This window comes from Aptenodytes forsteri, unplaced genomic scaffold (assembly GCF_000699145.1).
Source record: "Aptenodytes forsteri isolate BGI_AS27 unplaced genomic scaffold, ASM69914v1 Scaffold9, whole genome shotgun sequence".
Lineage (NCBI taxonomy): Eukaryota > Metazoa > Chordata > Aves > Sphenisciformes > Spheniscidae > Aptenodytes > Aptenodytes forsteri.
In genome coordinates this window covers 570416-586211 of record NW_008796217.1, presented here as the reverse complement: position 1 = coordinate 586211, position 15796 = coordinate 570416, and the positions used below count along the sequence as shown (strand labels likewise).

Sequence of the window (15796 nt, the reverse complement as noted above, 5' to 3'; positions counted from 1 at the left end):
ACAAAAAACAGGGGAAGTAAAAAAAATTGATGCAATTGCTCACCACCCACCGACCGACGCCCAGCCAGTCCCCGAGCAGCGGCCACTGCCCCATGGCCAAATACCCCCGGCTTATATACTGAGCATGATGTCATATGGTATGGAATATCCCTTTGGCCAGTTTGGGTCAGCTGTCCTGGCTATCTCCCTCCCAGCTTCTTGTGCACCTCCTCGCTGGCAGAGTATGGGAAGCTGAGAAGTCCTTGACTTAGTATAAACACTGCTTAGTAACAACTAAAACATCAGTGTGTTATCACATCATTCTCGTGCTAAATCCAAAACACAGCACTATGCCAGCTACTAGAAAATTAACTCTATCCCAGCCGAAAGCAGGACACGTGCTTCTGAAAAACTGCACCATAAAACTGGGAAATGTCACTGTGGAAGCCCTTGCCAATGCCTTATTGAATTTTCTCTTTTTTTCCCCTGTTGTGTATTAGTGCAGTAACTAGGGATTTCCAGGGTCACCTATTTCAGCTCCACCAGCCCTTTCTTTCTGAGCCACACTAACTCCTAGACAGCTACCGGGGGGTAAAAAGGCATCCTTAAAGAAAGGCCACCAAATGATTTGAGTTATAGCAGGGTGATTCCTGACTCCACACAGAGCAGATCTGCTGGGACCATTCACTTTTAGGAGCAGAATTCATGCCTGGGCATGCTTTTCTGTCTCCATGTAGAAGAGGACAGCACCTCTTCCCTGGGGTGGTGGCTATGAAGTTCATGCTGCATGCTCCCATTGGCAAATGTCTTGTCTTTCCTGAAAGGGAAGCCAGTGCTGGCTGGAAGAGGTTGTGTGTTATTAATATTTTAGCAAATAAATGGATGTCTCCTCTCTCCTAGGGACTAAAGGGAGACATTGGACCTGCGGGTATCATGGGTCCACCTGGAAGGCCTGGTCCTTCTGGCCAGCCGGGCCCCCCTGGACCTTCAGCATCAGGTAAGCAGGAGATCGGGTGATTTCCTAAACAGTGTCCCTGCTCCCCAGCCCTTCCTGAGTCATCACATATTCCTACATAGGCCCCTTTACAAAAAGTGCTGCGGGGCTTCATTTGCTTCTCCACTGACAGCAAGGAGAGGATTTCTCCTGAAGGCAGGTCATGCCATCCTTGTCCATTATAAGGACTCTATACCTTCCTTTAAAGCCTACATTATGGCTTCTGATGTTTCAAATAGAACCAAAAACATGGCCTGTGTGGTACCTGTGGGACTTTGGTAGATGGGGATGATGAAAAGCCATCTGGCAGCCTTGGAGGGACTAGTTAATCTCCATCATCAAAGGTCTGCTGCTTCCCCAGATATCCTGGCTTACAGTGAAAGACTGCAATTTCTAATCAGGCCAGGACATACTCACCCTGTGCAGCTCTGTAAAAGAAAAACAGATGAGACTCAAGTCACAATGGCAGTAAGGAAAGAAGGGAAGAGAAGGAAAGGGGTAGGAGTCAGAGGGAAAAAAAGGGTGGTGGAAAAAACTCTCTCTTTTAGGTTAAGTGCTGGAGATCTATGCTCGCTGCAGTTGTGCGTGTTGTAGAAATCATGAGAAAAATCTTCTAACAGATAATTGTACAGTTTCAAAGCTATACATGCACATGAACGCTAGGTAGCTTGTGAGACCAAGCATAGACATGAAGGACAATACATGACCCACAATGTTCAGTGGCAGTGAACGCTCAGGTAGGGTTTTCTCAACCTGGATATTACTAAAGTACCTGAAAAGAAAAGCAAAACCAGTTGGAAACTGCTGTTGCCTCAAATGGACAACAGTTGCTTACACTGCAGCCAATCTGTTCAATGTCCTCTTCCATTTTGCTTTCCCTTTTTCTTCCCTTGCTTACATCAGTGGGCAGGAGGTCTCTTCCTTCTGGTGGTCTAGAAATGGTACATCTGTGAAGCTGGGGACTGCTTCAAAATCTTCACAAATCTCATGTCTCCCATTATGAAACATCTTTGTCCTGAGTAAAATAGCTGGAAGTTTTCAGAGGGCGGAATTTTCACCATGCTGATGGGAAGGCAGCCAGGATCTTGAGATTACTTTCTAAAGGCTTTATTCTATCCACAGAAAGTTTATGTGTAAGGCTTGTTAATCTTTTTTCTCTAGAATATAAATTCTGATCCTAAATGACCTTTCTGTAATGATGTCACTGCTTCCAGTGTGAACATGTTGGCTCATAGTCTAATTCTGCAGAGTAGCGCATCCTTGCCAAAGTTTGAAAGTCAAAAAGCAGTATTTTTTTTAATTTTTATTTGTAGCACTCCTGTATTTCTGGTTGGGTTTTCTTGTACAGAAACCTTTGAAACAGCTTTGCTCAAGTGGTTGCACAAATGCACAAGTCCAATGTGTTGTGGATGCCTACAGAGTCTGACTCTACTAAACTCAGTGCATAGGTGCTGTAGAGTGATTTGTGTGTTCATCATGACCTGAATTTCTGTAGCTTCAAACAGGCTGACATTTATCCAGAAATCCTAAGTAAATGGCCTCTCTTTTTCTCTGCAAAGTTGGTAGAAAAATTTAAAAAGTGATCTGAAAAAAAATGACTGTGGTCCAAACCCTGGTCTTTCTCCTGAAGTGCTGGAATTGATGGTTCTGGTAATCATTTCCTTCAGTTCCCAATGGATTTGGTGGGAGACGTGCATCTCTGAAAATTGATGGAAATGCATATATCCACCTGACCTGTACTTTTTCCACTAAGGCTGCATTTGTGTTTTGTATGTTAACTTCATAACAAGGCAACCTGGTATTTTGCTTCCTAGGGCAATTTGCAATAGGACCAAAAGGGGAAAGAGGACTTCCAGGGCCTCCTGGGAGATGTTTCTGCAGATCCCCACAACATGTGAATAACCCACCATATGAGGAACCTGTGTTTGGACACAGTTATCCAAAAGTCCCCGCGGTAAGCAGATTTTCTGGGAGAGGATGTGAGCAGTTCTTAAATACTTTTATTATTAGGGGTGTTGTATTCACTAGTATTTTGGATTTAACAGGGAAGATGTCTGTATGTGGGCAATGTGTTATTTCTAGTATCCACAACCTCTGAGATCCAGTCGGTGCAAAAGACTTATCCGGTCTCATAACTAGTCTGAGGATTGTGTGATCGAGGTGCTGAAACGCAGCTGTTTCAAACCATCAGTAATGTAGCATGTGTTTAGAAACGTTTTTACAAGCCTGAGGATGCTCTTTTCCATCTGCCACTGTACATATATAATCTGTTCTTTTTATTTCAGTAATTTGAAGTATGTTTCAGATTGGTCAGCGAAGTAAGCATCTCTTTCTTGCTTATTTTTTATATCTTCTTCTGCAAAGACAGGGATTTCAGAATTGAATACTGGGGTCAAGCATTTTGCATGTAAGATAGAACTTTCTCCCAAAGCACAGACCCTCTACCTTGAACCAAAAAGGAGTCTCCACGAACCATGGGAGTCAGACTTCTGAGCTCCTGTCTGTAGACATACACTTTATATAGCTAATTTCAATCTCTAGCCTTCTTGAAAGCATTTTTACAAGCAAATTGGATGAAGTACTTTAAAGGACAAGTCATTGCTGGAAAGCAACCTAGCAATTTCTCACCTCTGACTTCTTTGGGCCTTGTAAATACTATTTCTGTATTTTCCCTTCTGCTGGTCCCTGCCTTATTATTCTGTGCATTGTAGCACATAATCAGCAATGCAAATGCTACCTTGCTGCTGCTGTGTACCAGCATAGCCCAGCCCCTCCACTCATGCAAGTGGATATTGCTGGTGTCTGGTTGTCTCTGAATGACGATAAGCAGCGATTAGCTTTGTTAACTTTCCCATCTGTCACTTTGTCAGAAAGCTGTTACAGTTTGTGAAAGGGACATACTCACAACACTGTCCACTAAACTGGGTCACTGAACTCAATCTTTTGCATTACTGTGCTGCAAGTCTTGCCAGCTGCTCGCTCATCCCTGTCTGTGTTGCATTACAGAAAAGCCCTGTTATTTTTAAAACTTAATGGTGAGAGAAGAACGTGCATGAAATAAAGGTGCATATCACATCATGCTGCACACTGTTGCAGAAAACTATCACGTACTTCACGGCATGGAGAGCTCATAGGACAAGGTATAAGGCTTGCAATATTCCGTGTAGGTCTTATGACCCTCCTCCATCTGGTACAGTTTCATATTAGATCTTAAAAGATGGTAATGAGAGCATAACTACCTAAAATATAAGTACCCTACACTATCTCTATGAACCCTCATTTGATGATGATCAAGTGCCATTTCTGTTCTCAGAAATGAGGGATGGCAAAGAGGCAAGCCTCAGCTCTGAAAGTGGACTGCTTGCAGAGCAGCGCTCCCCCTTTGCCTGCCCCATTTGTTTTACTCCCTCCAGCGTCAAGAGCGGGAGCTTAAACGTTGCTATTATTTATTCTGTTCAGATCTCCATGTAGCAGCTTTGAAGCCTGCCTTGTACCACTTGACGACTATTGTCAGGGTTGCTATAGCTGCACATGGAAAGGCCCCAGAGATGGTGCTCTGTGCCCCGTGTCCCCGCGTTGGGTGGTTGGCCAAAGCAGCATCCTACTGCAGCACCTGCCCAGTGCAATCACCCACTCGCCTGTCACCTCCTCTGGTGCCAGCACTGCCAGAGGAGGGGAGAGGCTAAGAAACAAAGCGCTGGTTTTCTGTCACTGGCTAAGGTTCATTCCGGTTTTTAAATCTTTTGCAATTTCAAAGGCCGGTATCTGTAACAGAGAGTTTCAGAGAGCACAGATCTGCTATTGATTTCAAGAGAAATTAGAGCTCTGGGGCTGAGACTTGAGCTCCTCAACACGATTACAGAATCAGTTCTTTGCTGGCTTTCTATTTCTTTGCTTTCTTTCATTCAAGCTGAAGGCATTTTTATTCAATGCTTCTTTAATGAGATTGGCCTTTGTCAAGGGCTATGGGAATATTCTGCTATGTAAAAATTTCAGGGTAATTTGTTTTAAAAAGAGCCAATTCTGTTTATGCTGGTGGGAATCAGGCTTAGCCCTAAATCCATTTTGCTCAGAAGCACTCCTTTTGCTTTTTCTTAATTTGAAAATGCTTTGAATCTTGCTAAAATTAATTTGATTAAGCTGCTGAAGGAAGACATTATTTCCTAATGCCCCTTACAGCCAATTTCAGTGACTGAGACATTAAAAAAATTGGTAAGAAAGCAGCTCATCCTAATTCTTCCATTTTTAACTAATTTTTTTCTGTTTAATTGAAGACTTGGCTTTAGACTAAAGTATATGCATATAAAGAAACATGCATTTCAATGCCAATTAAATCTAAACAAAGTACAAAGTAGTAAAAAATAAGTGAAGGTTGCATTATGCAATGCATTATTTATTTCGTAGCCACGAGCATGCCTAAAAAATTAGACAAACCCACAAAAAGCACTTATGCCCATATGGATTTTGCAATTGTTGCAGCATCTAACGATTTGAGCATCTGACAGTTTTTCTCAGCAATGATTGTGCACGAGTATTTGCATGATCATTACCTGTGGATGTGCATTTTGAAATAGGGGCCACTGGAGCCCTAGCTAGGCGCTCAGGAAAGACCATTCTCCTTTGGAAACTCGTGTCTCTTCTTACCAGTCACAAAGGAGACTCTTACAGTCAGGCAGTCCATGAGTGTAAGTTCTCACAACATTCTGTTTCTGAAAACAGCCAAACCATTTTTCTGTGTAATTATTTACCTATTTGCAGTTACATATGTCAGTTGGCAAAACTAGATTCCATGACAATCCAAAATACTTCTTGAGAGGGTTACCAGTCACCTCTTTTTCTGTGCCCCAGATTTTTGTGGTGAATAATCAAGAAGAATTGGACCAGTTAAACACCGAAAATGCCTTAGCTTTCAGAAGAGATCAGAGATCTTTGTATTTCAAGGATACCTTTGGATGGCTCCCAATCCAGGTGAAAATATGACTGTGGTCTCAGAAAACTCGTGAGTGTATGTTTCATTTTTAAATACAGAACATATTTCTGTACTTAAGGTGTCATACAGAATCGATGAAGCAAATGGAGAAAAAGCTAATTTTTGAGCACTGCCACAACTGTACGTAGTGATGTTTTTGTTCACAGGAGTCTTAATTTCTGAGGCATTAACTCAACAGTGTTGCAGGTTTTGCTAACCTTCCTGTGAATGAGGCTCCACTGGTGAACAAACTGGGGCTGAGTTCGGGGAATCATGATAGTAAAGAGCATTTTTTATTTAATACAAAATAAGGCAAAACTTACCAGGGAACTAAGTTGCGGAAAAACACAAACCCTGCAAACCAAAACCATGTATTTCCTTATTGCTTCAAGGAGCTAAACTAAACTCCCACTGAAATCAGCAGCAGGATCCTTCTTGTGTCCACTGGACTTTGAATCAGATTCTGTATAAGCACCAAATAGCAGGATCTGAAAACCCAGTTGCGGGATCTGCCTCCCACAGCCCTTCACCTCTGCTTGCTAGCCAGGCTGCTCGTGGTCCAGTTCAGTAACCGCTGTGTGTTTGTTTGGCCAGCTCACCCCTTTCTATCCCGTGGATTACCACTTCGAGGATGGCGGTACCTGTGGAGACGGGATCGTACAGGATGGGGAAGAGTGTGACGATGGCAATGCGGTTGTGACGGATGACTGTATAAGTAAGTTACAGCGCATCAAAAGCAGCCTCTTTCTACCTGGGAAGGTGCATTAATTGTTTCCACAGGGTACACTGCTGTGTAAATCACACAAGTGTTTCACTCGGTAGCTTACGTGGTTTGTGGATTGAGTGCAGGCATGGCAGAGGGAGGCACAATGGCCACAGGGCGAAAACTGGGGTCCTTCATGCATGTGGATGCATCACCCAGCACGAGGCAGAGGTGATGCCAAGTCCTTCTCGTGCATCCTCATTGAGGACCATGTACCTCACTGAGCAGAGGTGTCTGCAGTCAGAGCAAAACCGCTGCATTTCAGCTGGTTTACATACACACCTTCCCCAGGGGCTGCCAGCTTTCTGGCCAAAAGATGTAGCATACCTTTGCAGTGCACCACAAAACCCCTTAGGACAGACACTGGAGCTGGCTGTTTCTAATAGTAAGCTAGATCCTGGGTCCAGTAAAACCGCTTCGGATTTTGTTATTCACTTGCATAGGGAAGGTGTCAGCCCACTACCTTCACTATTAAGTTTCTAAAACATTTGATTCCTGCCTAGTCAAGCTTCCTTTCGTTTTGCTGGTTGTGGATAGCAAAGAGCATATAAGCATACAAGCAGCTGTGGCAACCTTCATATTTACCTTTCAGTTACTTTTACCGCTTGATTCCTTCCCCAGAGCGCAGCACTCTACGTGATCTGCAGCTGACACACAGCAGGTTTGGTACTCTGTTGGTTCTAGCAAAGGGATGCTTCTTCACATTTCAGAACAGGTATCAGCCAACACCGAAAGTTGCAGTTTTTCTTTTTCATTTATATAGCCCTCCATTTTTTAGCCTAACTTTGAAAATAAGGTCTATGCAGCCACGCTCTATGTGAGTTTGTCTATCCACCTGTCCATCAACACCCTTCCCCTTATAACTTAGGAATCCCAGCCAACTTCTCAGTGACAACAGGAAAGAGATTTCAAAGGCAATTCAGTTGCAAAAGGTATAGGGAGACATATAAATAAATGCCCCTCTGAGCTTGCCTGACTGCAGAGTAATTCAGTGAGAGAGCATGAGCTCTCCAGGCTCCAAGCATGAGAAAATGATTCAATTAGAATTTGCAATCAACCGTGGGGAACAAGCATGCAGGAAAATAGAGTTCGTTAGTTCTAGGGCCTGCAAAATTGTACATTGTGTGTCTGGAGGCACATTGTGTTACTTTGTGCTATACAGTGGGCAAAGCTTCAGGTCAATTGAGGCCTTGCAATACATAGACTTCTGACACTGATGTGACCCGAAGAGTTATCATTGAGTTACTTGTAAATGAGCACATTGTCATCATTCTGCTCTTGTGACTCAACCAAAAGAAAAAGGTTAACCAAATGTTAAGTGGATTTAATTGTAAAATAGGCTTGTTGTTCTTAGAAGCATCAATTTCTAACAAATGGATCCTTGGTGCAATTAATTAATCATTTCTATATGTAAATAACCCACTATAACTCTCATAAACTCTCTATTCTTGAGCGTCTTTTTAATCCGTTGCTTAACAGTGTCTCCGAGAAGATGTCAAAGGGATTTTAGCTAAATGAATTTGTTCAAGTTATAACGTCATACTCAAAAAGTTGAAGACATCAAAAGCGAAGTCCAGTTGCTAAAACAGCAAACAAACCCACAAATGACTGCAGCCTACGTGCCAGTCACCATGAAAAAATGTGCCAAGGCCCACTCACGCTCAAGTCAGTAGGAGTCAGCAGTGGGAAAAACACCTTTTTGGCAATCATTACATACTACTTCTTTTTTTGATAGGCAGGCAATGGGTCTGCGTAATTCTGTTCTTATGTGGGAACTCACTTGCTGTAGACACACATAGCTGTTGTGCCATATTGGGTAAAGGTCTAGGTTGGGATTTTCAAACCACTTAATGACCTCAGAGTGTTTTTTTGAAATTGTGAACTCCCCAAATCATTTATGTTAACTGTATTTTATGCTTCCTTTAATTTGTTTTGACAGCAATTATCTATTATAATAATAATTATTAGAATAAATGCTGTTGTAATTAGTGTTTCTGTAGTAATTATTTTTAGTAGTTATACATTCTTTCCCTTGGTCATTGAAATTAGGCTAAAAAAAGCATATTCTTTGTACGTAAGTCAGTCCTTACAGGATGCCCTCCCCAAAATGCCTTGTTTTATACTTTACCCTTAAAAATCTAGTTCCACTTACCTCACCTGCCTCTTTTACATATGAAGTGCCTTGAAGGTATTTCTTTCTGTGTTTTTCACTAGGATGCCGCCGTGCTTACTGCGGAGATGGCTACAGGCACGAGGGGGTTGAAGACTGCGACGGGAAGGATTTTGGATATTTGACATGTAAAACATATCTCCCTGGGTATGTATGAGCTGTCTTCACTTTGGTTCGGGGGTTTTTTGTTGGGTTTTTTTTTCTTTTTTCTCTTTGTCAGCTTTAAAACAGAAAAGTATGACTCACTTAAATCTTGTTCCACTGGGACCACTGCAGGCAGTGGGGGAGAAAGAGTCTATCAGATTATTTCTACATATCACTGACTTGAAGGGCTAAATCTCATCTCTCAGTAATAAGCACATGCCTCTTACTGTACAAAATGAATGAAGGTCACATAGACGTATGTTTGCCCATTGCCTGCAAACATTTCCTCGTTTGGTGACATTATCATTGCATTAATGTTCACCCATAACACACCAAGAGTAGGAAAGAGCATGAGAAGGAAATGATCACACTGAAGGAAAAAACAAAACCCTGTTGCCCTTACCGTTAATGGGTACTCTAGGGGTATCTTCGTTTCTGAATCAACCGGCCAGCTATCAGCCTTTCCAAAGACCAGGAAATTCACTCAAGAGCAGATGCAAAGCCATGCATCTACCTAACAATGTCCTTCATTTAAAACATCTGCTTATTGTCGACTTGCCTCCTCTGCCTTTGTTTAAGCAGCTTCCCCTGGTCAGCATTTTGCCTCCAACAGCAGTACGTCTATTTAACTGTCAGGTATTGTTACTGGCTAACAGGAAACATTTAATTTGCAAATGAAATTATGTGCAGAGCCCTCATCTTTCATGGAAGAATAATGTGCTAATTGACAGGAGTAAGAAACCACAGGATGTCTTTGTAAGTCAGGTGCTGTGCTAATCCTTCCGCTGCAATTGTTGGAGCACTCTTGGTGTGAGAGATCACTAAAATGGAGACCAGCAAACCTGACAACCTGAAACATTTTACAGAGATCTCATCTTCAGACAGCTTGGAGCTGTTTTCTACTGTAAAAACTATTCTCTTTTAAGAGTCTGAAGTTTGGTGCAAAAATAGCACCACAAAAGCTTGAGAATTTTTTTTAAATTTCATTTTCTGTGTATAATCAAGTTGTGAAGAGCAACCGAAATCCTTTATTTTTGTGTGTGCAGTCTGCAGATCATCTGCTAAAGTAAAGAAAAAGCTGTGACTCATCAGTAAAATGGGATAAGTATGTGAGCTTGGCACCCCTGTGGGAGTTTCATCCCAAAGCACCCTGTCCTCCCAGAGCTCTGCTGCAACTGGTTTTCCCATTTTCTACTCTTTCCAGCCCCCAAATCCCTCCTCATATTTCACACACCTTCAGTTCAAATTTTATGTCGGTTTTCTGAGAATGTGGGTTATCCAAGGACATAGTTTTAAGGACCTGCTTAATGGCTGCTTAATCCACAGCTTGTGGATTATCTGATGGATGGGTTTTTCACTTAGACATATGCTAGCAATAAAAACTCATCAAAATGCTTACTTTATTAACATCTCTGGTTAGGTCTTTAGTAGGTAGAGTCACTGCAGCTCAGTTTAAGTCAGGAGAAAGACAAAAATCTCTGGTTTTCTTTATTTTTCAAGGACGCTTCCATTTACTTTTTTTTTATTTCAAAGGTGGACACGTGTCACTATCATTATTTCAAGTACATGAAATGTAAGCTAAAGGACAGGCACAGTCACAGCTGCTGGACCTATTGGAAGTAACTGGAAAAACACTTAACTCGGAGCTTCAGATATTTCATTACAGAGTTCCCGTGGGTGAGCGCCAAGGCCTCCTGCACCTACCCCCACATAACGCTCAAGTCCCACTGCCATTGGGGATTTTTTTTTTTTTTAATTGACGTTACTGGGAATTAAGTCTTCGCTCATAGTTTCTCCCGGACTCTTATTTTGCTGACAAGAGGGAGCACGGTAGAGCACTGATGGAAATTATCCTCTTATTTTGGTTCCCATATGTTGCTGCACATGGCATTTTCTGATGTTCTTCACTCCTACAGAGAATTACATCCAGAAACTGTATAATGTGAACTATAGTATACTTTGAAACTGAGATATTCTCTCTTTTTTAGGTCTTACGGAAAATTGCGATGCACTTCTTACTGCTACATTGACTCTACACAGTGTCGATACTTCACATGACGGGAGCGGAGGTGGGTAGCATCCCACATGTAGCGGGGTGCTAGGTGCTACACTATCATCTAACCAAGAAGGACCGGGACAAAAAAAAAACCCTACCCACCTCTGTGTGAAAACAAACAGACGTCATGCTGCTGATGGCCATTTTCAGATTTTTTTTTTTTTTTTAAATTAACTCAGATTGGGAAAAAATAGGACCACTGCATCCTGTCTTAATAGAGAAATGTCAAACAGTGTCTGCCAGTAAGACTTCCATGTGGCTGTGGATGGCAACTTGCTCTCCGTCACAAATGCGACGTTAAGCTACTGGAAACTGAATTTCACTAACCAGGAATATCGTGTAACAATTACCTCGACTTAGCACTGTTAAACCTACATGTAAGCTCTTCAGGGTCTTTGTCTTTAAACCTTCTCAGCATAAACACGAAGCATATCTTGGATGCGGTGTTTATAGAGACTTTTATTACAATGTGAACTTTGCAAGTGTTGTATCCACGTAAGCGATGACTTCAGCGACATTAAGGTTAACTATACACCTTCGTGGGTCGAAGGAGCAAAGGACCTTCAGTAAGTGCTTTAAAGATCAGCAAATCAGGCAAAAAAGCTGGTTAACTTCACCTTTGGGCTAAGACCTTTGGCTGTGTGTGTCTGTGTGCATGCACGGAAACGCAAGCAGTCACAGCAGGCCTGAAACTGCAGACCACAAAGGCCAAACTTGACAAATAAACTGTGAAATAGCCAAGGAGCTCTCTCCCAGGAGAAAGTCAGACAAGGATGGAAGATAAAGAAGGAACATATTTCCGTATTTTTCACCTCTGTCGAGCTGACTGGGCTCTGCGTGACCCCAAAGGGGCTGGGACAGCATCGGTTACCTGCCTGAAACCACAGCGTGACCACGTACACATCGCCTTCACTCTGATTTCCACACTGGAAGGTCTTTTCGTTTTCATCCCCTTGTCCACCTGACCACCATCATTCAGTTACCGGTCATACCCTGTCCTCTCTCCCCCTCTCTCCCGCTCGCTGTTTCCACCATCATGTCTGGGGTACCCCCCAGTGTACATTCTCACTTTTGTATCGCTGTAAATCAGATCTTGGAGTAGGGCATTTATGGATGCTCATTCATGCTGTGTAATGTACATGTATTTTTGTTTTTCAGAAAGTTTGTTCAACTATATTAGCTCTGATAGGAGTCAGGGTAATTATATACTTATTTATTAGCAAGCATTAAAGAGCAAATTTCACATGGGAAGCATATTAAATGTTATGTGAAAAAGAGTCTATAACAGAAGAAAATGAAACAAAGGATGTGCAGAATTCAGGACTAAAAGCCTCAAATCAAGGTGTTATTTTCATACAAGCCACTCTTTTCTGCTTCGCCATTGATGCTGTACACAACTGTTTGAAATGTTTGAGTTATCTGTACTAGTGACGGCACTGCAACAGCTGCACTTACACTGGTGCTTCGGTAAAGGTTAAATAAAGGTGGATGTTGCGTTATAATGATAATGCATTAAAGTAATCAAGAAAGGGATACAACTTTTACCACCTGTATAGAAGACTTTAACTCTGCATGTCCAAAGTGATACTGGAAATCACCAATCAAAAAAAACAAAAACAAAATTAGTGTACTCTTTGTGGCTACCGCTTACCTGGGCTCTTTATGCTGCTGTGAAGTCAAGCCACCAGTATCTGTAGCCCAGTTCAATAGTTCAAAATTTTTCTTCTCGTTGCATTTTTTTTTTAAACAGAGGTCTTAATGAAAGGTCAAGGAACCACTGGGCCAAGGAACTTGCCCGACACAAGCTCTGGAAACCTGGGCACGAGCACAGCTGCCTTTTGATTTCCTGTGCTTGTGCAAGCGGCGGGTTCCAGCAGCATCACAGCACGCGGGAGCGTGTATCCCGGCAGGAGGCTCCCGGGGACAGCCACATCCTCAGCGCCACGTCCTGCTGGCCAACCCTCTGGCTGAACCTCTGGCAGCATCTGCTGAGTGTTACCATCCTGGGCTTGGAGAGACTTCATCTGAACTCCTCACCTTCTCCAAGGAGTTCATCTCTACCCCCAAAAAAAGCTGGAGTCTTTGAGAAATTTGGTAATCCCAGTGGCCTTTCACCTTCAGTTTTAAGTCGCATCATTTTTAAAAGCTCCTACCTCCGAAGGACATTGAAGTTGCAAAGCCAAGCGCACGGAGGGGAGGAAATGTGAACAGGAGTTGTGATTGCATAGGTAAAATTCTACTATGCTGCACATGTTCAGGAAGGGGTGCCTCACTCTGGTCAGAAAACGTTCACAAAGCATGGATTTTAAATAGACTTTATTAATACAGCACAAACAATTCAGCATCTTAACAGAAAGAAAGGAATGTAAATATAAGGGAAAAAAAAAAAGACATGAAACAAGTTTCTTACTACCATTACTGTCTTCTTCCCCTCAGATGATAAAGCAAAAGAAAAACATCTGGTAGGGTGTTAAGTACATATGATTTTAAAAATGGCAAAAAAAATTTTTTTTCCTCCTTATAAAAAAAAATAATTCCTCCTTATTTCTGACATACCTGCTTTATTATTAATCAGGGATTCTTCAGCTGGATGGTGCCTGGTCTGCTGTGAATTATCTTCCCTCCTTCTCTGAGTTTCTTAACACATTGTGGCAAGTCTGGTTCAAAAGTTAATTGAGGTATTTCAGTTCCTTGGCCTTTCGTAGCAGCAAATGCTTGCAGGGAAGTTTTTTAATGATTAGTATGCAACTCCAGAGGAATACAAAAATAGTATGAGCTTACACCATGTGCTGTATTAAATGTGTACTAAAAATCCAGCTTGCACTTAATATATGATTAAATATATGTAGTTACCTACTGCGTGTATTAGCAGCTCATGTCAATAAATCATGCTACCTTAGTTTTGGTATGTCCTTACTTTGACTTACTTCATTTTGGGTTTAACAACACAGTTTTTAAATATAATTACGTAGTTTAAGATGAGAGGGAAAAAAACCAGTGCCTCCTCTCCCACGCCTGCTGCTTCTCCCTGCCTGCCGCTGGACCCGGCTCTGTGCAGGCGCACCGGCGTGCACAGCCCAGGAGTGCGACTTTGCATCCCCGCACCCGCTCTTGCTGCTGCCTCAGCCCCAAACTGACCCATGCAACACACCATGTGCTTTCATTGATTTCTGATTGTAATCGGTGTCACATAGACTACTTTTAATAAGGCTTTGGGCTGTTGTTTGGGGGATTATCTCCTCTTGCTACCCCGTAACGTACTGACTGGTTTGTAACTCCTACCAGAGGCTGAGATGACGTCTGCAAACCAGAAAACAACGGGGTTGGGTGCTGATGGATGATGGGAACAGCGATGTTGGCACCTAGGGTCTGGTCACTCCCAGCAGCCGGCACCCAGGCTTCGGGAAGAGGCTCCTGCCTTACAGTAGCAGCCAGAAAGTCTGTCCGCCCGAGGCTTTTGTGTACAACAGGGCATCCCAGAGAAGGGCAGTGCTGTCTGTCCCCAGGGGCAATGGAAGTGTATTGACAGCCAGAGAATGAATGAGTCTTTGGGGCGGTATATTTTCTGCCTGTCCTTTCTAAAAGCTCAGCTTCTCTGACATTCACCTCTCTGGCTTCCCAGATGCCTACGTCATGTCTCTCTTCACTTCAGATCATTCAAAATTGTAGGTGCCAACCCCGTCCTTGCCCATAAATCTGGCCATGCAGCTCATCACCTCCTTTCTTTGTTCTTATGATTTCCTTTAACGGCACCAAAGTTCATACCCTTTGTAGCCCCTCCAAAACCCTGCAACGCCCTCGCTGCTCTGCAGGCACTGGGTTTCATCAGCTTCTTTTTCAGCCTTTCACGTCATCCCTTTTCTAACATCTTCTGCATGTCGCAGCCCCGCAAATGTCACAGCAAAGCCCCTTGGCCACGGTTCTTACCTTCTTAAAGGATGGCTTCTTAAAGAAGTCAACCTCAATGTCTCTAAAAATCGCGTGGTGTAATTCCCATTTCAATCCCATTGATTTGGACAAGGGGAGAGGGGATTGGTGGTTATCCTTAAACTGGGAGTCCCCCAGAACAGGCACTGTCCTTGAGCACCAGCTGTTTATGGGTAATAACAGTAGTAAGTCCCCAGTTAGCTGCTTTTGGGAACAATTCAATAGCTTTGGCACTCTGCTGCCACATAAAATCAGGGCATGTATTAAAAAAAGAAGACCAAAATAAACCCAAGAGAAGTAAACCAGTGCTGTGCTGTGATTCTTCGATGATACTCAAGTGTATTATGCAGGCAAGGCAATGCCGCAAGATCTTTAAAGAGTTGTTGGAAAAATCATGTTTTAATTCACAAAGGGTGAGGCAACAGAGAGCACTTTGTGATGGACTTTCAAGTTCTTCCTCTGATAGCTTTTGCCTAAGGAGATGGATACAGCAAAGCAAGCGTCCCTTCCCTGGAAACCATTCTCTTGCATGGAAAGCACCGAGTACTGGGCTATTGAACTCTGCTACAGGCAACGTAAGGTGCTGGCAGAAAGACAAACTAAAGCAGGCAGCTAGTGAATGTAAAATTGGGATCAGGAATTCGGTTCAGAGTAACTGATGCTTATTGATCTGGTAAGGGACCGTGCAACTTGCAGACTGTCTGAGCACTGCCAAACCTTAATCAAAGAGAAAAAAGGAACAAAGCCGAAGCAAATGAGCCATTTTGTGTCTTTATTGAACATGGTCAGTGAAA

At 42.7% G+C, this 15796-nt stretch overlaps 1 protein-coding gene across 1 annotated transcript in view; it reads left to right on the top strand.

The window, feature by feature from the left end:
- Positions 1-12672, top strand: part of COLQ (collagen like tail subunit of asymmetric acetylcholinesterase) — a 44587-nt gene extending 31915 nt beyond the window's left edge. Inside the window, exons 12-17 of the mRNA XM_019474477.1 lie at positions 880-976; positions 2788-2927; positions 5822-5941; positions 6537-6657; positions 8920-9022; positions 11008-12672. Of these exons, the coding sequence (XP_019330022.1) occupies positions 880-976; positions 2788-2927; positions 5822-5941; positions 6537-6657; positions 8920-9022; positions 11008-11077 (651 nt within the window). The 3' untranslated portion in view covers positions 11078-12672. The remainder of the gene's footprint in view (positions 1-879; positions 977-2787; positions 2928-5821; positions 5942-6536; positions 6658-8919; positions 9023-11007) is intronic.
- Positions 12673-15796: the final 3124 nt, after the last annotated feature.